The sequence below is a fragment of the Diadema setosum genome, chromosome 2, assembly GCF_964275005.1.
Source record: "Diadema setosum chromosome 2, eeDiaSeto1, whole genome shotgun sequence".
NCBI classification, from domain to species: Eukaryota; Metazoa; Echinodermata; class Echinoidea; order Diadematoida; family Diadematidae; genus Diadema; species Diadema setosum.
Window position 1 is genome coordinate 47,196,718 of NC_092686.1, and position 27,664 is coordinate 47,224,381.

Genomic DNA, 27,664 nt, shown 5'->3' on the forward strand with positions numbered 1-27,664 from the left:
CTGGTCTGTACTCATTATACCCATAGACATGTCTGCCCATACACATGTTGCGGGATGAATATTGAATCTACATCCTTGCTTGCTGTTCAATTTGTGTGGTAAACACACCATTCTATAACAAGTTTGGCTAAATCAACTTGCAGATCTATCTATGTCATCTATGTCATGGACCTTTTATTGGCTAATATTACCACTTCACAAGAGCAATAGTTTGGTTTATCAAATTTTGTCAATTTTGTCCAGTATTCATTTGTTCCAGCTATCCATGAACATGCATAGTGATAGCTTCTGAATGCAAAACCCTAAAGTTTTCTGATGGGTCAGGGTTGGAAATGATTGTTATTATTAGAAAGTAAATTAGTTTCATACAGGAGATTATGATTGCCACCAAGGAGCTAAGCTGAAGTTGTAACAAATGAAAAGGAATGGATTACACCCCATCAATGTAATGTGTTTCCATTCCTGTGTTTGTTTTAGTAAAAGGAAATAGAAAAGATCAAAGATCAAAATGTGAAATAATAAATTATTTCATTCCCCTCCAATTAGTCAGTAAATCCAGTACTTATCAGATCAACTTGTAGATCAGCTGGCTAATGTGCTAGTAAAGTGAAGCTGACACTGGTCAGATATGGAGTGTACTGTTTGATTATAGATTGAGTGGGAAGTTTGCAAACTGATATCAAACAAACTTATAGATATACTGTCCTGAAGATCAATTTGTCATTCAGGAGGAGATAATCGTACATCAGACCACAATTGACCAAGTGACCATTCAGAACGATTAACTAAAAGGATGATTGCTTATGACCTATGAGGTGAATGACATGTGAATGGATTACCGCTATCATTTCATGGTAATCTCTCCTTCCCAGGTATGCACCAACAAGACTGATACGTCCTTCCAATGCCCGACTCCCGCATTCAACTCGTCAACGTCTGGGAGGAGGAGGAGAGATACCCCCGAAGTCTCGGTCAGCTTTGCGCTGGATGGATACTCGTATATACCCCTGGAGGAGAATCAGTTTGTGTACTACCCAAACCCAGACTACAACGAGGAAAACTACAACCTGGGGTCGTCTGAGGGTGGGCTGATAACAATAACTGTAAGTATTTCAAGTCACTCTGTGTCTAACTTTAAAACATCTATCTCACTGGGTCTTCTTGAGTATAGTACTTGTAAATGAGATGTGAAATGTAGATGTTTATTTATGTAAATGTATCAATATGTACACGTACATATACGTATCAGGAGTGTGCCAAAGAGCTGTGATGTTAGAAAGACATGTTTCTGTCATTGTTTGCAAAAAACCTACTCTTTTTTTTTCTAAATATAATTCTAATTCTTTTTTTTTTTCATATCAGAAAGTGACAGAACCTCTGGTGAGAGCTGAAGCACTTCTAGAGAGCAATGCATTATAGGCCCAGCTGCAGTTTATCGTAAGAAGCTGCAACCTGTAATAAGTATTTCCCAGTTTTGTTGATAATTTTCATCTTTGCCATCAGCTTTGCTGTTTGAAGGCAGTGTGATCAATACTGTTTGTCTTCTTCAAGACTTCCTTCCTAGGGAGACTTCTTAACAAGGTAAAATCATTAGAGAGAGATATGGCACCCAATTAGAAAAGTAAGGTTTTGGGGACCTGATTGGTGAAAGAAGGAAAAGAATCAAGGATTCATCAAATATGTCTGGTTTATGTACTCACTATAAACTTGATTTGAACCAAAGTCACTCTAATTCTGAAGTCTGGTATTAAAACTGGGGTCCTGTTTCATGAAAGTCTTACAAGAGACTATTTGCTCATAAGGCACTCGAGAGACTACATGAAATAAATTGGAAGTAACCCATAGTTACGATGGGACAGCTTTGGCCATTCTGAGATTTATGTAAAGACTTCTATGTGATGACTTCATGAAACAGACCCCTGGAGATCTGTCAGACTCCCTCCTGCTGCATGCTGTCATACCATCTTTCCACAGGGAACAAATTTGAATGCCTTGCCTGGTGCAGATGACTTTATCACTGTCTGCATCGGCCCCGGAGAATGCACACTCTCGGATGTACAAGCCAATTTTCTGACGTGCATCACACCGGACTCCTTCCCTGGCACTGGTGGCTGTAACGGAGAGGCGCTGGACAACCCTCAAGCCACATACGTAGTGGTCAGTATCCTTGGGCCCTGTTTTATCAAAAGATGTAATCGATAAAAACTTTCCTTACCATACAGGCTGCCATAGACCTATGATAGAAATCAACAATATAATCAATAATATCTATTCATAAAACAGGGCCTTGAATGGGTCTCTTTTGTCTAAGTTTCTTTTTTTCTTTTTTTGATTGATTGATTGATTGATTTCAAACAAATATAACTGATTTACAATAACTGTTCCAATGTAATGACATTTCAGTTTTCATGATGTAAATGACAGTCCAAATAGATATTTGCAACAAATGGTAACATAAAGTGCTCACTGGGACAAAGCTTAAGAACCTATTACAATTAAAAGGTCTGCATCTATTATGTAGGCGTCCAAAAATTGGGTGTGTGACAAAGCATGTATAAAAATGATTTACATTAGAAACTAAGGTTCTGCTTATGATAAATAGGAAGGAATAGGTTGTAAGAAGCAATAAGATCAGCTGAGGAAGAGATAGAGAGGAGATTGAGCAGGAGAATTCATCAATTCAAACTACCTATCTTGGTAGAAATTTATTCCTGAATTACCTTTAAAGCTACTTAAACTTGATCATTACTTGCAAAATATCATCAAAGATGTAAAATATTCATTTACTTTTTCTTAACCCATTGACGATGAGTCTATGGTGTCTATGTGAAATGCATGTTGTAGCAAAATCAGCCCGTCCTCATTGGGTTAATGTCCCCCATGCCTGAGGCACCAGTGGTCATAGCTGTGATTCACATAAGAGTTTCTTGCTCCCCTTTGAATTCACTTGACCTTTGACCCAGGTGAGGCATGGAGAAAACCTGGAGTTTGTCATCGGCACCATCACCTACCCCGGAAAAGATTCAATCCTTTTCATCATCGTGGGAGTCGTTGCTGGCTTTGTTTTCCTCTGCATCATCGTGTTCGCCATCGTGTTCGCCATCGGCTACTCCAACTACCTGAGCCGCATTAAGGATACGGAGATGGAGATGCAGAGATTGATGGATGATGCCAGGACACAGGTGGTGGAAGGTAAGTGTCATTATCCTCATCAAGTACTGTATATGCCATATATTTCGCGAGTCTAAATTTTTGCGAATCAGGAATTCCCAACAATTTCGCGAGTGGTTAAATTCGCGATCGTGGAGTCCTGTACTAAACGGAGAAATGTACGTGCATACGTCACATCTACATCGGGATAAGAGTCAATATTTTCGCGTGTCTTTAATTTCGCGAATAGCACCTGACTCACAAAATTCGCGAAAATAAAAACCTCGCAAAATATTCGGCGTATACAGTATCTCCCCCCCCCCCCCCATTCCAAATAGAGCAAGACCTCTTACAGACCACTGAAAGACTGTAAAGATTGTTGGATATCTGAACCCATATTGGGCCAATGCAACTGTGTAACCAAACACCCAAGTGGCCCAGCACCGTTCGCGCACGCACGCCGACACACAGACAACTCTCTAAACAATCGCTCTTCATTAGCGAGCAATGAAAAAGATAGACATGTTATATGTCATTTGAAAGAGGAAAAAAAATCTCTTTAATATGATATTAATTTGCTGCCATTCAATGCACAGTACAGTCATGATAATAAGCAGAAGTGAATGACGTCATTCATATGTAATTTCATTCACTACGGGATATTCCGTATGTGGCCCCTGCAGCGTTCGGACGAACTACGGAATATCCCGTAGATGGCCCGATATGGGTTAACAATCTTTGAGTATACTTTTACAAATTTTTATCCTGAGTATGGTAGGTTTCTGCATTATCTCCCCTCCAACCATCAAATTCAATGCACCTGTTATGAAATGGTAGGTATCTCCTTTTGCTGGTCCTCCCCCTGATTCTATTTGTCTTCCATCTATGACAGGTTTCTTCATTCAGCAAGAGATGAGTGATATCCAGGAGCAGCTAAAGGGGCTGGGAATGCCATTTGTCAGCAACCAAGACTACATGAAAAGCATGCTGTTCTATGGAGCACCAGTCAAGCCGCTTGCATCAGACCCAGAGGTAGCCATTTTCAAGAGATCTTCAATCTAAGTTGCTGTTTATATTCTTAAAACACTTTAAGAGCTATACATTTTTCTATCTACTTCACTAACATTTGTGACCCGCTACAACAAAAGGATCCTAAAGTCGCTGACTGAGCCGAGAAACTCGAGTTTGAAGTCACATCATCAATATTGGTCAAAACAATCAGATTTCTGTTTTTGGCATAATTTTGTAGTCTAATGTTTTGTCAATCATCTGCCGAAATTTCGAAGCTAAATGATCAAAGGAAAAGCAAGAAATCAGCATTTATATGGGTCATGATTTTCTGGCTTTCAACGTAACAGAAACGTGTCGGAAGATTTGGATTTAGCGCCGCAACTAGACTCTGCCCGTAGCAACGCAACGAGGGAATAACCTTATTGGTCAGTGCGTGGCATCCTGATTACTGATTAGTAGTGCGTAGACCGCTGGTGCTAAGCTTGAATGAACATCGCGTAGGTCGTTAGGAGCATACTTTTATTGTCAAGCGGTGAAAACTGTCTTGCCTCTCCTTGATTATGATAGCGTCGGTAGGAAAACTTTGAAGGCGTTTTTCTCATAACTCTGATTTCCTCAACTACTTGACATGCGCTAATAAAATCATCGATATCTCCGCATCCGAGTACTTTTTTGAATTGTGCTATATATGAAATTAAAGTAGAAGAGTAAGGAAATAACGTCGTGCCATTTTCAGAAAAATGTCCTTCCCCGACTTTCGGATTCTTTTGTTGTAGCGGCTGACATTTTTTTTTTTTGGGGGGGGGGGTTGATTGGGATTCCTTGTCAAAGTCTTCTTAATTGGGGATCTTAATCTTGCGTAGAGCACATCGGTGGAAATTTTCCTGCTGCTGCAGGTTCTGCAGATACATAGTCCATGCTTTGCAGTCGGACTGAAGTGATGTGAGGAGGAGAGTCTGTACATGTGAGTTTTGTTGCCAGGGTTGTGTCATGTGGTTCTGTACTCTGTTGCAGAGATTATGATTTACGAGAAAGATGTTACCCTTTCAAACATCTGTTTGTTTTGTTTGTTTTTGTTTTATTCTTATTTTGCATAGCGTTTAGGCCCTATCTCTCATTGTATACTGTTGTGTTATGTAACACTTTAAAGGTAGGGAATCCCATTTGCATGACTTAAATGAAGAGTTGTATAAATACAGTGGTATGTTGAAGAGAGTATCATTTTAGAAACTCCCATAAAGTATTGAAAGTGGAAGGTAACATTTAGTACATCTTTATTGACCGTTAGATTTTGAATTGAATTTTTTTCGGGGCTCACCGTAAATTCCAGTACATTACTAGGCTACCTTTACAGACCCATGCACTGCATGTGTGTCCATCATGTATATTTTGTGAAGAAAGTTCATCAAAACTTACAAACATTTCTATATACATTCTTGCCACATACTCTATATGTTATTACATCAGCTCTTATACTTTTAGATTTGTGTTTATAGATAAAAGTTACAGAAGACTGCAACAAAAAGGCTCAAGTGTGGCTGAAACAAAGAACTACTGAGTAGTTGAGTTTTGTGCATTATTCAAATTGTAGATAACTGTTGACTTCCAAATTTCTCAGCAGTGGCCTAAACAAGTCCCCTGAGGTTCATATTTAATGTTTTGCTGCATTTTGGGAGGTCTGTAAAAGGTATCCCCTACCTTTAAGAACTCAGTGAAATCGAATGAGTTATGTTTAAAATAACCTCTTTTGGGGGTAACATTACACCTTTTCTATGTAGAACCCCAGTGAGATGGAAGAACGAGCTATGATGGAATTTTCTAAGCTTCTCGGCAAGAAGGAATTCCTGAAAGTCCTCATCCAAACAGTTGATAACAGCAAGTCCAGTACCATTCAGAAGTAAGTTCCTAGTCCCGTGTCCTTCTGCACATCAACACCCAACCTACCAAAAAAAAAAAATAACAAAAAATTCTGTAATATATTTTGCAATAAAGCCACATGTACAAGTAGTTGTACATATTTTATGAACTGTTTCCACATGTGGATATGAAAGAAACGAGATCATTGAAAATATATCATTTAATATCCTTCTCTCAGTATGTAAATGCATTGATAAATAGAACTCTTATGCAGTTCTGCATTTGACAGTAAGGGGAACCATCTGGAATATGTGTGCAATTATGAATTCCAAGATATTGGACCAGGGCCCTGTTTCATAAAGCTGTTCGTAAAGTTACGAACAACTTACGAGCGACTGGTAATCAGTTCTGATGTGCTACATTTATAAGAATTTCCATAATTCAGCACAAGAACTGATCACCAGTCGCTCATAAGTTGTTCGTAACTTTATGAACAGCTTTATGAAACACCCCCTCGATGGTTTGTTGTCTTGTATCCTTAAATTGGAATACACTTTGAGCTGCAGACTCACAAAAGTGTCACAAAATATCCCTCCTGTATCCTGTCTGTTACTTAACTCTTTATCAGTATATAGATGTGATTGGATGCTATTGTTAATGTTGATCTAATTTGTGGAAAATCCTGCGAAAGAAAAACCAGTGAGGAATACTGTACGAGCTGAAATTTTCGCGTACAGATATTTTCGCAAATTGCTACTTGGAGGACATTTTCACATGTTGTTAATTTCGCGGTTTCGAGGGTCTAACTGAACTTAGTTATTTGCGCGTTGTTATTTTTGCGTGTTGTTATTTTCGCTTTTCAAAGGCGCTTCGCGAAATTCGCGAAAATAAAACCACCGCGAAAATTTCAGCTCGTACAGTACATGGCTGACAAATGGTACGAAATTTGTTTGAAACCCTCTTGAGTAAATGTCACAGGAATACTTGATTCGGTGAGGGCTTTTATGGAGGGATAATATTATATTATAATATATTTCTTTTTACCCTACATTAAACTATGTTTTTTTTCAGCTGTTGTGATTACATTTGTATGTTAATGGTGTTAACTAACATTAATCTTGCCATGGACGCATGCTACGTGGGATATCAACATTCATCTTGAAATGCTCGATTCGCAGGTCCAACATTGCTTCCCTGCTCACTGTGATTCTGGTTATGGAGAGAAAGTTCAGATATTTCACATCGTAAGTCAAGCTGGCCAAAAGTAATGTGAAATTTGTTATTTATGATTAATTCTTGGAATGATTTCATGCTCACTCGAATCTGTCATCCCTGTTCTTTGTAGTCTTATTGAAAGTTTGTTGACCTTTGAAATAATCTTTTGCCAAGTGTCAGTACTTAGTAATGCTATGAAAACAAAAGAGAAATCCATTAAGGTGACCTGAAATGGAAACTTACCAAAAAAAAAAAATAAATAAATAATAATGATATGAAATACTTATATAGCGCTAACAATATGTTTCGAAGTGCTTTGCAATAATAATAAAAAGAATGAAAGATAAGACTGATCTTTCATTTTATCCTTGTTACTTCACCATTGCCTACAACTTGTCTGATAATGTCAAGAAATAAGTAGTGTGTCCAGACTACTAATTCCAACTTCAGTCGCAACCATTTTTAAAACTGATTTTAGAAGAGCAGTGTTGATACATTATATGGTATTCTTCTGTCAAGTCATTACAGATGATGGCAAGAAAATGAATGATATTCCATTCATAAGCTACATTTACATACAATGGATACATGAATCCTTTGTAAACACTGGTGTTAAAAAAATGAAATCACTTCCCATACACCAAACAGTATTCAATCAAAGTATGTAATACTTGCTGTAAATAAGTTTGATGGGCAGTCCTGCTGTCATATAAAAAATCACACTGTGTCTGATGATTTGAAAGGTAATGGACAAAGTAGTTGTTTTCATGATTTTTGTCTTTCTTTTCTCCAGTGTACTCATGAGTCTAATGACCAATACAATTTGTGAAGCTGCAGATAAGAACCGACTGAAGAATCTCTTTAAACGGTACGTTTACATTTTAGCTAGACTGATGTATGCCTTTACAGCAGTTAAACAATAGGGCCATTTGCACTTTATAATACCATGAAAGACTGCAGTATTTGAAATACTATCCAGTGGTTTTTTAGGATGTTGATTCCAAGTATGTGCAAATTATGCATGCGACAGCTGATGCTTTCATGAAACAGTGATGTTAGTAGCAACGGCATATTGTGCTAACTAGATGGGACTATGATGTCATGGTTCACAAGTCTCTCATTAACATAACATACAAATTTTCATGAATATTCATTTTTTTTTGACATTCAGTCAATTATCAAACAAATATTTTGTTTTCATAACATACAAATCTTTGTGAATATTCATTTTTTGATATTCTAGCAATTATCAAACAGATATTTTGTATCCATGACATCAAAGTTTTGTTTTGTTGCAATATTAAACATAGCAATAATTCTTCTGAGGACAGTTGGAAGGATTGTAAATGCTGAATTATAGACATGAGACATTTCGTGATTGAGAGTTAAGAGTAGATGATATTGGCTCAGCTCATATGTATACACATGTGTTTGCAACTATGTCATCATGTTATGAAAATACATGACACTTTAATATTTAACAAATATCTTGTGCTAAGTCTGATTTTATGATAAAGTTCTTTCATTGTTTGTTTTAAATCAAGCTATTTTTGAAGATCAACTTGAACATAATGTATAATTGAATGATAAGTCAGGTCCAGAGGAAAAGTGAAATAACTTGTAATTGTTTGAAATTAGATGTTGACATTTCGATGTTTCTTTCATCAATAGTTATTAATGAGGCCAAAAGTAAAATTCTGTACATGCACTTCACCTTCAAAGTGCAATGATTTAACCAGTTTTCTTCTTTTTCTTTGCCTTTAGATGATTATCCCTATAGCTTTTTAAAATGGTAACAGAGTAGGATTAAGCTGCCTATCTGTGTGTGTTAGTGTATTGCATAAGCAAACTTATTTACTTCAGCTGTGCTGAAGTGAAGGAATACAAAATACCTTTTAATCTTCAAGAAGTGATGTCTGAATGTTGAATATTTTATAATATGCTCTTGCTGTTTATACACAGAATTTTGTTTTTGTTTTTGGAAATTACTGTTTTGTTCTGACAACAGTGGTGTGTTATCTCCCTCTCTCCTCTCTCTCTCTCCTCTCATCTATGAATTGATCCATCTATCTGTCTGTCCTTTTACCTGTCTGTCTGTATTTCTATCTGTCTGTATATCTGCATGTCTGTCTATCTATCAATCTATATTTGTATTTGTTTATCTGACTACTGTATCTATCTATCTATCTAGCCATCAATCTTCCTATCTGTCTGTATATATCTTTATTTACATTGTATCTACCTATCTATCTATCTGTGTCTATCTTTCTAGCTATTTATTTATTCATCTCTCTCTCTATCTATCTATCTGTCTGTCTTTCTCTATCTCTCTAGTGAATGGGAACTCAAATCATTAAGTTTCCCAATATTGATCATTTGAGACATCTCATCCTATTACATCTGACAGGATGTTATTTCATAATTGTGTTTGTTTCTAGAACGGAGACAGTGGAGGACAAACTGCTGACCAACTGGATTGCTCTTGCCATGTTCAAATTTGTGAAGGTAGAAGGATTTTGTTCTCACATATCTTTGATCATTGCAGAATAGCTCAAGTCCTATCTGATAATGATGAGTGTAGATGTTTAAGTGTTGATATTAGATTGTTAGTAGAGTTTATGGGTCAAATTGTTTGATGTGAAGAAATGTTTGATGTAGATTTGCGCTGCATCTGTATTTTTAAAATGGAATAACAAACTTTTTTTTTTTCATTTGAATATCTAATTACAGGTAATTTCACATTGAAAAAATTATGTTTGTTTGGTTTTTTTTTTTTCAGAAATGGCAGCATTAGAATGTGGTATGCTGCACCATGTTACTGTTTCCATTATGCTGCAAGCAATTGGACTGTATATTTTGCAAAAGGTTGTTCCCACAGTGTTTTATTGGGAATGACCGGATCCAGAATTATGACGTATTCATCTGTGAATCTGTCATCTGTCAGAATGGTGTTAACACTGAGTGAAGTGAACGGAGTTGTGCCCTTTTGCTTCTTTTCCTTTCAAATGTTTAAAGTGCACATACTGAGGCACTCATCAATGACCTCTATTTGTTTTGTTTCTTTGTTTCTTCATTGTTTTATTGTTTTTCATCCTCTCTGTTCACATATTGGCGAGCTTTAGATTTGCAACACGAATACTAAGACGATGCAGCCCACCGGAGTTGGACAATGAACTCAGCTATCTTGAACATATGCAGAACACCATGTTTCGCCTAATTAATGTCATTTTGGCGTTCACTTCGCAGATCTAAGCTAGCTATTATGTCTTTCTGGACATTAATGAATTATGATCAGAAGAACAAAAAATGAAGAGAGACATTTGGTGTTGCCTTGAACTGGCTTCAGATCAGGTTTAGGTGCCGCAGCCCCTACCAAGCATTAAGCATCTGTATTGTGCAGGTTCAAATTCTATACTGGTTTCTTCCTTTTAATATTTTCAGTTATGAAGCCGATCAAGCATGTTGCATAACAACGTAATTAAAGAAATTAACACTGAAGAAATCTCTGTCGTGTGACCCATTTTCCAGGAGTCAGTAGGCCACCCACTCTACCTCCTCTACCAAGCCCTAAAGATCCAGTGTGAGAAGGGTCCGGTGGATGCCGTCACTGGCCAATCCTTCCTCTCACTCAGCTTCGACAATCTTCTGACAGAGAGCAAGGAGTTCACACCGTTGGTACGTAGGCAGACATCTTTTTTATTCTTTGCCTCCCTCATTGGGTTTATGAACCGGTTCCATGACATATGCTCCTGCGACAGTTGCTCCCATGAAATATCTGCATGCTAAGCCAAACATAAGTACTCCCCACAAACATAACCCTAACCCTAATCCTAATTCTGTCATCAAAATAAACCGAAAACCCCATCTTAAACCCTAACTTAAAGTCCTTGGGGAAAATAAGACCAGAGCAATTGTTGCAGGAGCAAATTATGTGTTGCCCAACTAACCATATCTCCCTCTCTGTCTCTTTTTCTTGATCTCACCTTTAGCAATTTCTTATCTTTGTCTTTGTATCCCCTCCCCTCCATTTTGTGCATGACGTTAGGCAGATGTCCAGTGGGTCCATTGTTTTCCAAAATGGGTCCCACTGTTGCTTGTACCACACCGAGTCTTCAAAACTTTCATCTGCGAATGGCAGTCCAAATTAGAGTAGGAAATGAACCTGATGAGATTGATTGAAAATCATTTGTCAAAATGATTAGAAACACATTTCATTCTAATTCAGTAATTTTTAAAGACATCTGAAAGCAAACTTTTCTAAAGTTTTCTTCCAAATGCATTTTGCTGAGCATTTGTCACAAAGGATGTATGGTCAAATGTAGTCCAGAGATGTTTTGCTCTGTTCTTGGTATGCATGTACAGTCTGTATGGTTTGACCTCTGGAACAGGAATGAGAAGGTGGAGCTTGCATTCGTCATGTTACTGTGGTGACATGGTGCATGCGTATAAGACCCCGTTTACATTGCGGGGCTGGGCCGAGCCACGGCCAAGCCGCGGCCAAGCCATGGCCGAGCTGCGGCCGAGCCCAGACTCAATTGCGTGGCTGAGCCCCGCAATTTTGTCCATTTACACTGCCAGGCTCGGCCACGCTTTTAATTCAAACCTTTCAATATTTTGTTATAGTGGCGCTCTGCTTGTAATCAAACGCAATGTGGTATAGTCTGATTTTCAGACCCTTTGCCTACTGGATTCCGTGACGACGAAGTCTCCGTTCGGACAAAGGCCTTTGCCGAAGGAAAAATCCTTTGCAGGACAAAACCACCTTAAACTATACTAGTTTTCGACGTTGAAGGGGTTAATATCCTGAGGGTCTGGAAGCCAGACTAAAATTGGCTGCACATTTGGCCCAATTTGCGTTTACAACTGAGAAAAGGCTGGGCTCGGCCATGGCCGAGCCGCGGCTGAGACCACCTCCAGAGCGTGGCCAAATGCGCGGCCAAAATTGGCCGCGCATTTGGCCTTTTGCGTGTTTACATCGAACTGAAGGAGGGCTCAGCCATGGCCGAGCCGCGGCCCAGCCCCGCACTGTAAACAGGGTCTAGGTGTGTACGCATGCATGTAAACCTATCAAGAATCGCTTGTTTTGATTGACGGGTCATGGTAGGGTGACACAGCTTTTGTGCTGGCAGTTTAAGGGCAGACACGTTCCAGTATCTGAAGACATTGTATTAAACATGCTGAGACATTCTTCTCAGAAATACGATTACAAATTAATTCTTTCAATATCTTAGATCCCTCTATGTCACAGATTTACTCAAACCTTGTCCCGTGCCAATGGGCATAAAGTAGACATGTTACTCAAGCCTCCATACGTTCCTGGTGACTTCCAGCCAGCTTGAGATTAAGACGGTAGACATTTCACATTATTGTGATGCTAGGGCTCTATGCCTACGTCAAATGGTTGGTTTGTTGGTCACCACATGAGTATGACATCAATCTCATTAAGAGTCGATGGAGGCTCCTGGTAAATTGCTGAAGAGGATGACAACCTTTTTAAAGTCTGTAGTGAAATGAAAATAGTAGATGTCATCAGGAGAGAAGACACTATTTTTTTTTCCACATGATAAGTCAGCATATAATCAAGAGTCACAGCCAGAAAAGGCACATGCAGTTTGGAGATTTGACCAGTTTCTCGGGATGACATGAACTCGACCTTTCTGCCATAGAAACTGAACGTGGAGAGCGAGATCGGCACGGTGGAGGTCACCGTGTTGGACGTGGACACCATCACTCAGGTCAAGGAGAAAATTCTGGATGCCATGTACCGCCAGAAACATACCAAGTTCCAACGAGCCGCTAAAGAGGTTGACCTAGGTCAGTTGAAAGGGCCCGATATGTCACATATCTTTATTCCAATCATGCTGTGATGAAGTTTTGTACTTTGAAAGGAATTTACTTTGTCGTATGATGCATGCAACAAGCTCACATGATATCTGACCATGGAATTAGCTCTCCAGTGTTTTTTATTTATCTATTTATCAAAGAGTGCAAAAACATCTACATAATTGTAGGTACATAACATGAAAGTACACCTTCAGGTCATAGTACTAAGGCTGTTAGATATAACTGTTTTATGTTTAGGGTTCAATTATTAAAGATATGTCAATAAAATTTGTTACAGAGGTCATCAAAGACTTATTTTGCTTAAATGGTTGTTGTACAGTGGACAGTCCAGAGTCGAATTTTGAGAATTGGTGCATTAAACCGTTGATGGGTGCAGACAAATTTTTGGTGATTGCCTATCAATTTTCTTTTGACAAATGTGTGTAAGTGAAAGATTTCCATTAGGAATGTCTTTTATGTCTCTCCACCCACAGTGATCAAATCTGGTATGTCAGGAGCACTGATCCTAAGAGACAGGGATACCTCATCCCAGCCAAGCCTGGGATGGCTTCAACTCAACAGTCTCAGCCATTATGGGGTGAGCAAAACCTTAACTCTGGGAACCATCCCATCCCCCAACAACCATCCATTACAATCACTAGAATCCACAGTTGCATCCCCCTACAACCAACCCTACAACCAGTCCCTTTGACCACCACTTACAACCACCCCTATGACCACCTCTACAACCATCCCCAACAACCATTCCATACAACCATCATCTACAACCATCCTTACAATCATCCCTACAACCACTCCCAAAACCATTTCTACAACCACCCATATAACTACCCATACAACCAACACCTACAACCATCCCCTACAAACGCCCTTACAATCATCGGTACAACCACCCCTACAACTACCCCTACATCCTTACCGTACAACCATCCCTACAACCACCCATATAACTACCCATACAACCACCACCTACAACCATCCCCTACAAGCGCCCTTACAATCATTGCTACGAGCACCCCTACAATCATTCCTACAACCATCCATACAACTTCCCATACAATCACCACTTACAACCATCCGCTACAAGTGCCCTTACAATCATCACTACCAGCACCCATACAACCACCCATGCAACCATACCCTATAACCATTGCTACAACCACCCATACAACTACCTATACAACTACCACCTACAACCATCCCTACAAGCACCCTTACAATCATCGTTACGAGCACCCCTACAACCATTGCTACAACCATCCATACCACTTCCCATACAATCACCACCTACAACCATTTCTAAACCACCCATACAACTACTCACACAATCACCACCTACAACCACCCCCTACAAGCACCCTTACAATCATCCCTACCAGCACCCATACAACCACCCAATCATCCATTCCCTATAACCACCCCTACAACCATTCTTCCAACAATCCCCTGCAACCACCCCTACAAGCACCCTCTATAATCACCCCTTCAACCAGCCCCTACCACCATTCTCTCAGGGTTACAGGATTATCCAATAACCATAGCCAAATTAGATAAAGAAATAGCATCCCATGTTGCCATGTCCATGAATCCAACAAGATCATGTCAAACCTATCACCAAATATTATCCTTCCACTATCAACCTTGATGGATAGGTTTCCCATAGAAAACCAACCTCCAAGAAGTATCTTCGTAGAGTTGCTTTCCCAAAACCACCTTTAACCTGTTGAGAGTGGGCTGATTTTGCTACCACATGATTTTCCCATAGACACTTGCCCGAGTATACTTGGTACTCGTCTTCAACGGGTTAAAGAACAAACTTCCTACAATCATCATCCAGTGACCATTTTCTGCAAACTTTCCTCTCCGTATCATCCTTCTGGAGGCAACTTTTCAAAACCACCTTCGGGAACCAACCTCAGAGAACCTTCCTCCCAGAACCTTCTTCCCAAGACCATGACCAAGGACAACCCTCCTACAACTCTTTCCTCCTGTTACTGGTATCTGGAAGTTATTCCAAGACCAGTCATTGGCTGGACCCACATGAGATGGACTGGTCCCAAATTAGTAATGAATACAACTTGCAAAGCATTTAAAGAGCCTGTAACTTTACGATCTGTAACACAACCCTTCTGCGATCTTACATGATTTCCATATTCACTATGCCCTGTATTTGACACTTCAGGATATTGTCGCATCCAAGTAAACACCTCCATATGCACGCTCATCTACACACGTCTCATTTTATGGAGTGCGCATAAATGCAAGGACACCCTCTAGTGTCTGCTAGTGTACACACAGCTCACCACGAGTCATTGCACTGATTTTTACTAGATTAACGACGGCGCCACCGTGACCCTGGTTACGAAACAGGAGCAGCCCAATGCCGGGCCGATAGCGTACAATGGAGCAGCAGAGAATATCTTCTGTGAGTATAATTCATATCACCTGCTATACCTTCTGCCAGTAGTCCCGAAGGCTCGTCTCAGTAATAGACAAAAAAAAAAAATCTGAAATGCATTGATGATATTTGGTCTGTTTAACAGAGATCTAAAAAATGCATAATCTGAGAATTTTTGTGTGAGAATTTTTTTTTTTTTTTTTAGTTCAGGTAGAATTATTTCAATCAAAGGGATAAAATATTACTACATATTTCAAGCCAAAATAATTGCATGCTTTTGTTGTGAAATGTGCATAAATTTTTTTGAACAGTAATTATCATGAAGTGTGAACCAATGTGTTGACATTACTTAAAGCTGGTTCATCACCCACCATCCAATGTGTGACAGTCTGTAAGTGTAAGGGCACCTGATTTAGTGAATCCCTCTGTTAGCACCAAAAAAAAAAAAACCCTTTGTGAGTTTGCTGCATGTCAGTAATGTGTGAGTCTTTTGTGGGAAGTTTGAATGAATTGTGCTTTCATTTCCCTTCAAAGTGTTAATGACTGTGTTAGTTTTGTACTGCCTGCCTAATATTGCTGGCCTTTATTACTATTCATTCATTTGCAAGCAAATTGTATTTCTCAGATTTAAGAGTTGTTGGGGGAGGGGGGCAAGTCATACTCTGTTTTATTTCTTCTTCTTTTTACAACTTGGGCTCCTTTTTGATTGACAGCAAGTGACAAGCACAAAACCTTGCAATTCATGTGATTGACAGATTACCAGGTTTCTTTTGTTTCTGTCTGATGACCAGTCATTCTTTGACATTTTTATTTGCTTGGAATGAATGAAATGATCATAATTGCATTGAATGTTCTGACGAATCACCTAGCCAAGTATTAGGTGATGACAGTTAGTCCACCATCTCGCATCAACAGTTTAGAAGAGTGATACACTATTACAGAAATCACATATTTAAATATTCTCAATTCTGTGTGAGAGTATAGAAGAAACCTTACTTTGAATACTAAACCGAGGTATGGTGTTATCTGAAAACAAGTTGATTCTTTTGGAAGTTTGCTTTTGTTGATTTGTGTGCTGTTTTAGGGATGTATCGCTAAAGCATGATATCATTGCTCATGATGATTTGAGTCTAATTGCAATAATTCTTTATTTCTATTTAATGATGTGCATCGCTCTGTTTGATGTCATACTAAATCAGCATGTGCTCATGTTATTTTTATTTTGTTTGCTGCAGCTCTGTTCCAAGAAAATAATCAAATAAAAGGTTCTAATTTTTTTTTTGTGCTAATAATTTGTGGTGCATAGGCCTACTAATCCCAATCACATTTAAATACATGTAGATATTGATTTTAGAGTACTGCCAATATTCTGGTGTTTGTTCTAATTCATGTCATTCATTACCATTTCTTTTTATCCATCATCACTGCATGCCTAAATTCAACACTCTGACCACATTAGGTGGTTGTAGCTTTTAGAAACCAGAGCACTAATCTAGCTTAATTCAATCATACTTAGCTCATTTGTTCATGAGATTTGTTCTTAATGTTAGTACTATACCATTTATACTACATGATAGAAAAGAGACTTTAAATCCCTTGATGGTTACATTAAAAAGAAAAATAGCACAAACAATGAAAGTGATATCATAATCTCTAGAAAAGCTGACAAAACCCAGCTTTAATAATCGTCTGCTAAACTCCAGCAGTTTTGTGTTGGTGTCAAACTGGGGTCTGTAGGAATAAAGTTTGTTTTAACTTGTTCCATTTATATAAATGAAAATATTTGTCTTTGTACTTTCTTCTATTGTAAAAGGAAAAATCAATTATACAAGTTGCTATATCTCTGGCATTCCATAAAGTCAAAACGATGGAAATGGTGAAAAGTTCAACATATTTTGTATGCCCTTTTCTGTGAAGTCTACATTACAGCAAATGGTATTCCTCTTGAGTATACACTTACATTGTTAATTGAATACAGTCATGTGCAAAATTTGTGATTACATACATCAAATTCATTTGTAAGAAGAAATATTTTTTAGTATGCGCATATACTTGCTTAATTACAAAACTGAAGAACACTGGTGTATCCTTTCTGTCACAGTTATTCTCAGTGGTACAAAGCCTAGACATGATGTATATTGCATAACCATATTTATGTTGTGGTATTGTTCTTGATGAATTTATGAAAGGAATATTTTTTTAAACAACCTTATAATCAGTACTATTCATTCTGAACTACTCGCCTGTGTTGTTTAATGTCAACAGTATTGTCCATAATCACTGTATTATGTTAGAGAATAGTTATCAATTTAATCTTACATCATGTACATGGTAGCAATAGTTTGTGTATCATTTGACAACAATCCTGTGATGATTTTTGTGCTATAGCGTTTCAATTGATGTGGTGTAGAAGAACAATAGAATGAGATACAGGAAGTAAATGTCATATCCTGCTTATTTAATTTCATTGGTGCTATGGTTACCAATTTTTGTTCGGGGTAGTGAGGTCAAACTTTAATTATGTTTCTCCCTTTTATATGACATGTCATGTTTTTGTTACCCCCGCCAAGGGAGGAGGTTAAATGATCATCGGTGTTGGTTTGTCTGTTTGCAAAATAACTCAAAAAGTTGTGTACGGATTAAAATGAAACTTGCATGAAAAATTGATTTGACACAAGGAACATGTCATTCAATTTTTGAGGTGATCCGGGGATATTTGAATGGTTTTTCATCTTTAAGGTCAATGAACTTGGGGTTCAAGCTGTGCATACTGTAGGTTTACATATGCACATTAAAGCGCGTACTCTCCTCGGGCAAGTCGCCGTGCAATGATGTAAACAAACGGCTGCTATTTTAGGAAATAGATTGCATGCGTGTAGATAAGGGTGGAAATGAGTTGCTGGCTTGGCAGAGGTCTGTGCTCTCCAAGTGCTTTTCTAGTCATTATAGCAAGACATTGGATGTGATTAAAAAAAAAGAAGGAAGAGAATATTTGAGTTATATGATATTGTGGTTTTTATCCAAAATCTTCAGGAAAGTCATCAGTTCTTGAATTCAGAACAGTCTTCAGGAAAATAGTGAAGGGATTTGAAATGGAACTCCACTTCATGTTGATGCTTATTGCTAAATCAAATTGTCTGAGATTTATTAAAATCAGGTGAAGAAAAGGAAAGCTACATAGACTATCCAACTTTCACGTACTATCTATGCCATATATCTAGCGAGTCTAAATTTTCAAGAATTGGGACTTCCTGATGATTTCGCGAGTGGGTAAATTTACGATCGTGGAGTACTGTACTGAACGGAGAAATGTATACATGTGCATCACATTCTTATCAGAATCAGAGTCATTATTTTCGTGTGTCTTTAATTTCGCGAATAGCACCTGACTCGCGAAATTCGAGAAAATAACAACCCCGCGAAATATTTGGTGTATACAGCACCTTTTTTTTTTTTGCAAAACAATAATGACTCACAGTCATATGCAAATTCAGTGACTGGTGAGGTCATATCCTCACAACTCCTTTGTTAGTCTGTACAGAGTGATATTACAAAATCATCGCTTCCTTTAAAAAAATGGCAGCTGTAGCCCTCTTCCCCTCTGAAAGTCATCATTATCAATAGTCTTTCAATTCTAGAAGAATTGGTGCAGAAGACATTGTTTCCATTGTAAATTCATTCCAGGAAAGGCAGTAACCAATGGGAGACTTGCGAGGCACTGACATCATCGCCTCATCTCAATTTCAATATGTCATTATACCCAATATTTCCTGTTACACAAAAATCATTTTGAACAACCGAGTGTCATAACTTTATCATTTCCAATCTGGTCTAAATTTTTACTACTACATGTGTTTGCGTTCTCTTTATTTATTGAAGTCAAACATAGAGTTGAATTAAATTCAATATACAAAATCCATGTTGGTGCTGAGTGATGCAGTCATATTTCTCAAAATCACCTTCCATGGGTGAGAGAACTGTAAATTTTGTGTCAAAAGTGTGCTTTCAGTGAACTTGGTTTTCTTTTTCCGTCTCTCAAATTTTATGTACTGAATAATATACAATACTGATTTTGAACAGTTTTTTCATACTTTTAACCTGAAGTAGAGAAGAGATACGTTTTTAAGTTCAAGTTTTGCCAGGTGATTGCATTTATCATCGCACATGTAATGGGTTCCAGTGCTGCATGTACAATGTAGGTGAGTGAAAATGTATAATTATGTATGCATGTGGAAGGAGTATGAATACTCATGAGGTGTTTCATTTTACATAACAGCGTATAGTACTCAAGAGTCCCAGCCACTGGCCAATAATCATGAGCCTGATGTGGAGCAGCAGGATGATGTGAAAACCTACCATCTGGTGAGTCATACCTCATTCATATTCATTTCCTATCAAATTAACATATTAACGTCAAACTTTCGTCCAATCAAATGAATTATTCTGTTACTGGCATATACAAGTGCACTCCTGTTATAATGAGCATGGTTATAACGAAACTCGAATCAACAAAGAAAAAATTCAGGCCTCAAAATTATTTTCTGCTTTAAAACCAGGAATGTTTGTGTGCATTTTAATTTCACGACTTTCGTTAGAGCTACGACTTATGAAATTAAAATGCACTCAAAAGTTCTTTTCTACACTATAAATGCCAGTGGCAATTCACAAAAAAATTCATGCTGAAAAAATGTCTTACTTTACAGTTTATATCTTTTTATGTACTTAATTGTTTGGCTATAACAAAATTTTGATATAATGAAGGAAAACTGCTGGTCCCAAGGACTTTTTTGTAACAGAAGTTGCCTGTATTACTGTAAAAGTGGAAATTTTCGCGCATTTCGCGCATCCAGAAACTAGCGCGAAAATAAAAGCAATAGTTCCAATAGTTGATGTTTTGATTCTGTGGGATTAAATTCATGTTAAACTCATCTTACCCGGCCAAGTGTGAAAATATCCACTTTTAAAATATAAGTCTTTAAAGCTGAGAGTGTCTATGTCATTTTTCTTAAACACTTGGTGTGTGAATTGGGATTTAATCACATTTGTGGATGTGTATATTTGGTATGTAAACTGTAATCATTACTTTGAACTTGTATGTTGTACAGTGCATGGATGATAATGACTGTATTAAGGCATTCACAGTCTTGTTACATGTTGTGTCATTATGTGAGTAGCTTTCTAAATATGTTCTCCTCAAAATTTTGATATCATGTGACAATTGGACTGTGGTTTTCTTATCTTGACTCCACCCTTACTCTCGTTGATAAAGATAGATGCACTTGTTAGCTATCTCGTTAGTTCACTTTGAGCTGGAGCTGTTACATGTATTTCTGCGATCTTAAACTGGTGGCTAGAAAGCAGCTTGTTGAAACACACCTTGGTGCCTTGTTTAAGACAAGAAAGCGCATCAGTACCTTTGATAGCAACTTTAAAGGGTGTGTACAGTTCTGGTCGAGGTGAGGATTTAGCATTTAACATTTTGCGAGATATTCAAAAACCACTCTATGAAATGTCAAAGAGCATGCAATTCTAAGGGGTATCAAAAGTTAATTTGTTGAAAATCGGTTTTGGAATGGCTGAGATATCCAAAAACAAGGTGAAACAAAGAGATCCTAATAAAAGGCGTGGCCTGTCGCCTTTTGCTATTATCACTTTTTTGGATATCTCAGCCATTTGAAAACCAATTTTCATCAAATAAATGTTAAATCCTTCTTAAAATTACATGCTCTGTCATATTTCATATGAGGTTTCTCATTATCTCACTTAGGAATGTTCAAACATGAATCCCCACCTCAACCAGTACTGTACAGTCCCTTTAAAGAGTTGCCTTCTTATCTTCTCATCCTGAACAAGGTGCCTGAGCAAGTGATAATGAGTTGCTTTCTCACATGTTTGTCCTGCACAAGCACCTAGGCAAACTTTAGCAAGTCTCCTTCTTGCCTTCTGGTCCTTAAAGCATAGTGTCTCTTGGAATGTTTTGACAAGTTGCCTTCTCGCGAGGAACACACTTCACTACTCAAGTCAATGAAATCTTTATGTTGAGTTGTTTTTATTGCAACTGATTGACAAATTGCCCGACATCGATGTAAATAAGCACCAAATTAATCAGTGTTTCAGTAGTAGCCATGATTTTTTTAAAAATATAAAAAAGTATGTGTGCCCATGATATTTTTCTCATGGCTACTACTGAAACACTGATTAATTTGGTACGTATTTACTTCGATGTAGGGCAATTTGTCAAGCAGTTGCAACACCTTGTTACTACTTTTTAACATTTTAAGTGTCTAATACACTAGAGTAAAAAACCAGACAACAAATTAAGAAGACCTGTGTAAGTTTTTTAGAAATGATATAATTTCTCTGTTCTACCATGGACATCACTGCCTGCTGGCGATTGCAGATGCAGTAATCATCCTCCAGACCCATCTGTCATCACATAAGTTCAAATTCAGATGCAAAGGTTACAAATGCGAAATTTAATTCTCATGAAATACAACATTGATATACAATATAATGGAATATAACATTTAAGAGAGTTTGTGTTATTTTGCAATCAGTGCATGCCAAAAGGACTACATGTATATGACTTGTTTCTTTAAGCAGGTTAACTGAAAATGTTTTCACCCAAACTAATGCCAAAGTACAAAAATATGTACTGTTCCAAAAGGATATAAGAAACAAACAAGTAAAGGAAATGATTCTGTGTGATACATTATGGTTTGATTGACATAAGCAAGTAAAGGGCTTTTGTAGATAATGGTCACTCATAGTCCTCTTATATGTATTGATTATTTCTGCGAGTACATTGTTTGAATTTCATCTCATCCACCAGGTCCAAAATGACCACTGGTCACATACTGTAAGTTGTTTTACAATACAGCGTTGAATATGCAAAAGAAAGCAGCTAACATTGACAGCGTGAAAGAAGAATGCTGATGATGAATACAACATTTATCATTCATTCATTGAAGTCCACCTGATAGTCATATTCCTTGCTGTTTCTCCTGCTTAGTTTGGGCACCTTGAAATGGACTGCGTATGATTCACAACACTCACAAAGTTGTGACGTTGTGTTGTCGTTTTGAAATGACCAGCAGTCCACATCGTGAAAATGCTTGTGTGTGGACAAAATTCAGTATTTTGTCGACTTGAGCGTTTGCGAATTTAAGCACATGTAAAAGTTCAATATTTAGTGTGTGTTGTGGGTTTGCTTCCTGCAAATGAGTGTTTGGACCATTCATGCTCATCAGTTTATCCATGTCAATGCAGTTTGCGGGATTACAAATGCTTTTGATAATGCTGAAGAGATGTCATCGCTGGTATGATGCTGATTGGTAGAGGTGAAGTCACATGACCGCCATGATAGAGGATCATCCCCATTTAGAGCACCCATTGCAATACGGGAAAATCACTCCAGCAAAAGAGCAGCCATTACTATCTTTGAAGTTAATGCTCCTTAAACAAGTGGCAATAAAAGAATTTTCAAAATGAGTGAATGAATACATCTGAAAACACAAATCTCAATTTAAAGGGGTGGATAAAATTCTCTGTAGAACCTCTGTAACCTATCAAGTATGTTATGAGTCATTGCATTATTTCATGGATGGAAACAGAGTTGAGTGGTAAACATGACATTATGGCATAAGCCATCTCATAAAGCTGATTTATTTCTTGTACATCTTAAAAGGAAAGTGGTTGATTGAAAGCACAAGATTACATGAATATATGCTAAGCATACATTTGAAAAAAAAAAGTATGACACCGTAGATACCCATTCACAACAAACAGACCTTATGCTCACTCATTCATACTTTTGCCTCATTCAAACAAAGTCAAAATATATCTCTTATAGATTAGTTGCTGAGGTATGACCCCATTTATGGCATTACCCATGCCAATTCCACCTGCACTGGTGGAAAAGAAAAACTCACAGAAAGCATAAAAGTGATTCTTTACATTTCATGTATTGCATTTAATTCATTCAATTTCATTTTTCAAACAAAATATAAATGTACAAAACATATCATGCCAATAAAAACAGTAAATATGTCAAAATATGATTTAGTCACAATATGATAGCATGTAAAGCAAAGATGCAGGATGTTTATGTAATAATGTCGAAAATGGAGGGGAAGCTAAAATCAATACATGAACATGTTGCTTTATCTTTTTATTATGTGGTTGCCATCCTTCCTTGCCTTCTTTCCCCATGGGTGTCTCATGTTTGCTCTGTCTCATGTTCTTTTCCATGGGAATGCTTCAACGTTTCTGGTTACTTTTAAACTGAATTGCTGCTTAGTGTGCCATTAGTGTGCAAATCATCTTCTTTAAAATCATGTCTTAGTCTTCGAAAGGAAGCTGACATCTTGGTCATTTTAGTGAGTATTTTATTGGCCTCAAACCTCAAAATTATTATTTTTTTTTTTTTGAGAATGTGCTCCTCTGATACATCTGTATTTGCCAGAAATGGTACTGTCCATAAATACAAATGTATTAATTGTCATCTTCATTTTTGCAGTTTAGCATGCAGATGACTTCATACAATATTTGTAGTTGAATTGCCCTGTGGTCGACTTGAACCACTCATCTTTTTAAATTTCTTTCGATTTATGACTGCGGCTAATTTTGAGAGTCTGGAGTTTAGACATCACACGAAGTATTTTAGTTGGAAAGTTAGGCACATATCAGTGGAAAAAATCACAGATTAGCGGTCACAGGATCCCTGGTTCACGTCCCCTGGCTCCAGTATTTGTATACCCCAAGGCAAAGAACTTTATCCTCTTGGCCTAGGTCCTTGAAGGGGACTTAAAACTATAAGCCCAGTGGTTATTAGCAGTGAGGCACTCATTACTTCCCTAGCAGCCATGTAGAACAAATCATGGTACATGCTCTGTGACCATGCATCACACAACCAACAAAAAGTTGCATGCCCTGATTTTTCGTAAGGGCTCCAAGCAGGTGAAATGCCTCAATCTAGTCATTTAAGTTTTTTTCTAATTTTCTGAAAGATCAGTACTTTAAATCATTCTAAAATTTGGGATCTAAATTATGTTTTTAGCAGCTTTTCTAGAACACTGTTTTTGTACAATCTTGTGATTAGGCATGTCTTAATTCCCCTTTTCATTTCTTAAAAACCTTTTACACACGCTTCCTTTTCAACTCTGACAACTTTTGAAAAAAATAACTCTTCTGCTTTGAAAGTTGGTATTAGTCATGGGTAGAATGAGTTAATAGAGCATGCCAAATTTCAGCCTAATCTGATAATCCCTTCATTGTTGTTGCTTTGAAGTTTACATCCTGTTTTGGGATTTTGTTTTTTTAATTTTTTTGTCCCATTCCCGTGTCCCATTCAATACAAAGAGTACAGTAGAACGATTAAATGCTAGAATAGACCTTATACATCATAGCCTCTTTTCTCAGTATACATTTTTCCAGAGTTTGTTTTTTCTTTCAATTGTCTAGACTGGTTTTGAGAGTCCATTTGAATTGAGTCATACATCATTTTAAAGCTTAAAGTCTGCTCTTTCAGAATCAGCCCTTAACTTAAATTCCATGTCTGGCAACTTTTTGTTGGTTTTGTGGTGCAGGGTCATATATGATTGAAGGTGGCCAGGGTATTTGCATTTCACCCAAATGTGTCCTACTTCTCAAACTTAGGAGAAAGAGTATATCATAACTGGTGATATGGATCTTCATCAAATGATTGGCTGAGAGCTATCACATGACCAATCTTTTATTTTCCCTAAAGACCTAACTGTACTTTCCATGCTCAGCTGCATTGCTCGTGTATTACAAATGCATTGCAATTGTTTTTGTGTGCAGTTCAATTGGTGCTGGCCTGCGAATCTTGGAAAAAATCTTGCATAGACCACTTTATAAAGTAAATAGCGTATTTAATGTGGTCAAGCATTAGTAAAATTATGTACCTTCTGTAACTTTTGAGCAGTTCAAAACAAACTCGGCTTTGACTCATGTTTCTGACTGTTCCAAAGCTATTATTTGGTGGATAATTCTTACTGATGCTCTCTGCAATGCACATTTTTTTCTTTTGTACAGTGGACCCCAGAGTTAGCCTGTTGAGGACGGTTTGATTTTACTACATCACGCAGTTCCCATAGATGCTTGTCCAAGTATACTCGGGACTCGTCCTCAATGGGCTAAGAATGAGAGAACAAACTTGATGATGTCACATTGGTCTTTGTTAACAGGTGCAGAGTGCTGACCAGGAGGAGGAGGCTCAGAGTGGGGCGTGTTCAGACCTGAAGAGAGTGCTCTGTTTCCAGGGCAACCAGGAGAGACGCAAGATTCGGGAGATCTATCTACAGCGCCTTGTCTCTGTCAAGGTAGGAGAGTCACTCTACGTGGACCTCAGACCACTGTATGGGGGGGGGGGGGGAGGGGGCTGGTTGATGGACATACACATGATGGACTGTCGGCCTGCAAACAGGGAAAGAGCATCCACAATACTAGTACATCACTTATCATTTCCTCTTCCAAGGGAGGAGGTTATGTTTTTGTTACTGTTTGTTTTTCTGTGTGCAAAATAACTCAAAAAGTTGGGAACGGATTTAGATGAAACTTACAGGAAAGGTTGGATTTAGATGAAACTGCAGGAAAGGTTGATAATGGCACAAGGAACAGATGATTAAATTTTGGTTGTGATCTGGGAACTTTTACAGATTTTATGAAGGATTTTCGATAGTTTGGCAGGTACTGTAGGTTCGATGAACTAGGGAGTTCAAGCTGCGCATTTTTGAGGTTCTCATTCGCGCACTAAAGTGTGTGCTCTGACTGCGAGGTTGGGCACACAGCTGAGGGTTGATGATGTAAGAAAAGCCTTCTACATGTATATTGGGAATTCGGGCAATTTTCGCATGCATGCACATGGGTGGAAATCACATCTCTATGGAAGAACAAGATCACTGGTGGAAATTGGCTGCTTGGCCACGTTGGCAGAGGTCTGCACTCTCAGAGTGCTTCTCTAATTGAATTTGCTTTCTGTAGGGTATGATAGTGAATAGGACCCCATTTACAGTGCGGGGCTGGGCCGAGCCGCGGCCGAGCCCAGCCTCAATTGCGGGGCCGAGCCCTGCAATTTTGTCCGTTTACACTGCCGGGCTCGGCCACGCTTTTAATTCAAACCTTTCAATATTTGGTTGCCAGGACTAAGCAAGACTAAAATTGGCCCCGCATTTGGCCTTTTGCGCATTTACACTGAAATGAAGGCGGGCTCGGCTGCGGCTCGGCTGCGGCTCAGCTGCGGCCGAGCCTCACACTGTAAACAGGGTCTAGGAATGTTTGGGTTGGTAGTGAATGAAATGAGCCCACAGAGTTAAGACTGTTAGGCTCAAGGTGACCAAACTGTGAAAGGGCATTAAAGATTCTTCCTTCTAACTTCCTTATGATCATATCAAGAATCATAAGGGCCATATACTAAATTTTGTCTTTTGTCCGACAGTGCTATACAATATACTACTTGCCTCCCGACAGCCAAGAATACTGCATTGTAAGAGCAATTTTCACGTTGTGTCCACCCAATACAGAATTCCATCCAGGACTTTGTTGAGGAGGCAATAAATGCCATGTTTACCATCAGGGAAGATGAGTATGTGAACACCATCAACAACGTCCCCTTTGCCCTTCGTTTCCTCTTCAAGTATTTTGATGAGGAGGCGAGTCGCTATGACAACAGTGCGGAGGTTGCGGGTACCTGGAAAAACAACAGGTTTGTGATCATTTGGCAAACAGAAACTCGATGTACGATGTCTAGATTTTTATATTTGTCTCTCACGTCTTTCTATACATCATAGTCTCATTCAGGGTCTGTGATGAAATGAAATATGAACTAAATAACTGAAAAAGTATATCTTCTTGACATTATAGATGTGTTGTTCACTTACTGGAAAAGTGGAAATTTTCGCGGTGTGGAAATTTTCGCACACGTCATACAACCAGACGCTAGCACGAAAACAAAAGCATGTGGATATTTTTGCATACCATATGTTCCAATAGTTAATGTCCGGATTCCGCGGAATTAAAACTACACAAAATCCATCTTAACTGGCTGAGCACGAAAAATTACCCCCGCGAAAATATCCACTTTTACAGTATATCCATTCTCAAATGTAGCTGCATGGAAGAAAAGTAGCCCAGTAAAACTCAAGAATTTCCCATGTGTGGTATAATGAA

General features: G+C 38.2%; 1 protein-coding gene across 1 annotated transcript in view; it reads left to right on the plus strand.

The window, feature by feature from the left end:
• Window positions 1-962: 962 nt before the first annotated feature.
• LOC140245824 (plexin-A4-like) overlaps window positions 963-27,664 on the plus strand; it is a 35,028-nt gene continuing 8,326 nt past the window's right edge. Inside the window, exons 1-15 of the mRNA XM_072325327.1 lie at window positions 963-1,103; window positions 1,975-2,157; window positions 2,964-3,192; window positions 4,043-4,182; window positions 5,940-6,058; window positions 7,197-7,262; window positions 8,027-8,101; window positions 9,672-9,738; window positions 10,762-10,908; window positions 12,900-13,047; window positions 13,551-13,654; window positions 15,409-15,502; window positions 19,752-19,837; window positions 25,684-25,818; window positions 27,019-27,200. Coding sequence (XP_072181428.1) covers window positions 3,144-3,192; window positions 4,043-4,182; window positions 5,940-6,058; window positions 7,197-7,262; window positions 8,027-8,101; window positions 9,672-9,738; window positions 10,762-10,908; window positions 12,900-13,047; window positions 13,551-13,654; window positions 15,409-15,502; window positions 19,752-19,837; window positions 25,684-25,818; window positions 27,019-27,200 — 1,412 coding nt within the window. The 5' untranslated portion in view covers window positions 963-1,103; window positions 1,975-2,157; window positions 2,964-3,143. The remainder of the gene's footprint in view (window positions 1,104-1,974; window positions 2,158-2,963; window positions 3,193-4,042; window positions 4,183-5,939; window positions 6,059-7,196; window positions 7,263-8,026; window positions 8,102-9,671; window positions 9,739-10,761; window positions 10,909-12,899; window positions 13,048-13,550; window positions 13,655-15,408; window positions 15,503-19,751; window positions 19,838-25,683; window positions 25,819-27,018; window positions 27,201-27,664) is intronic.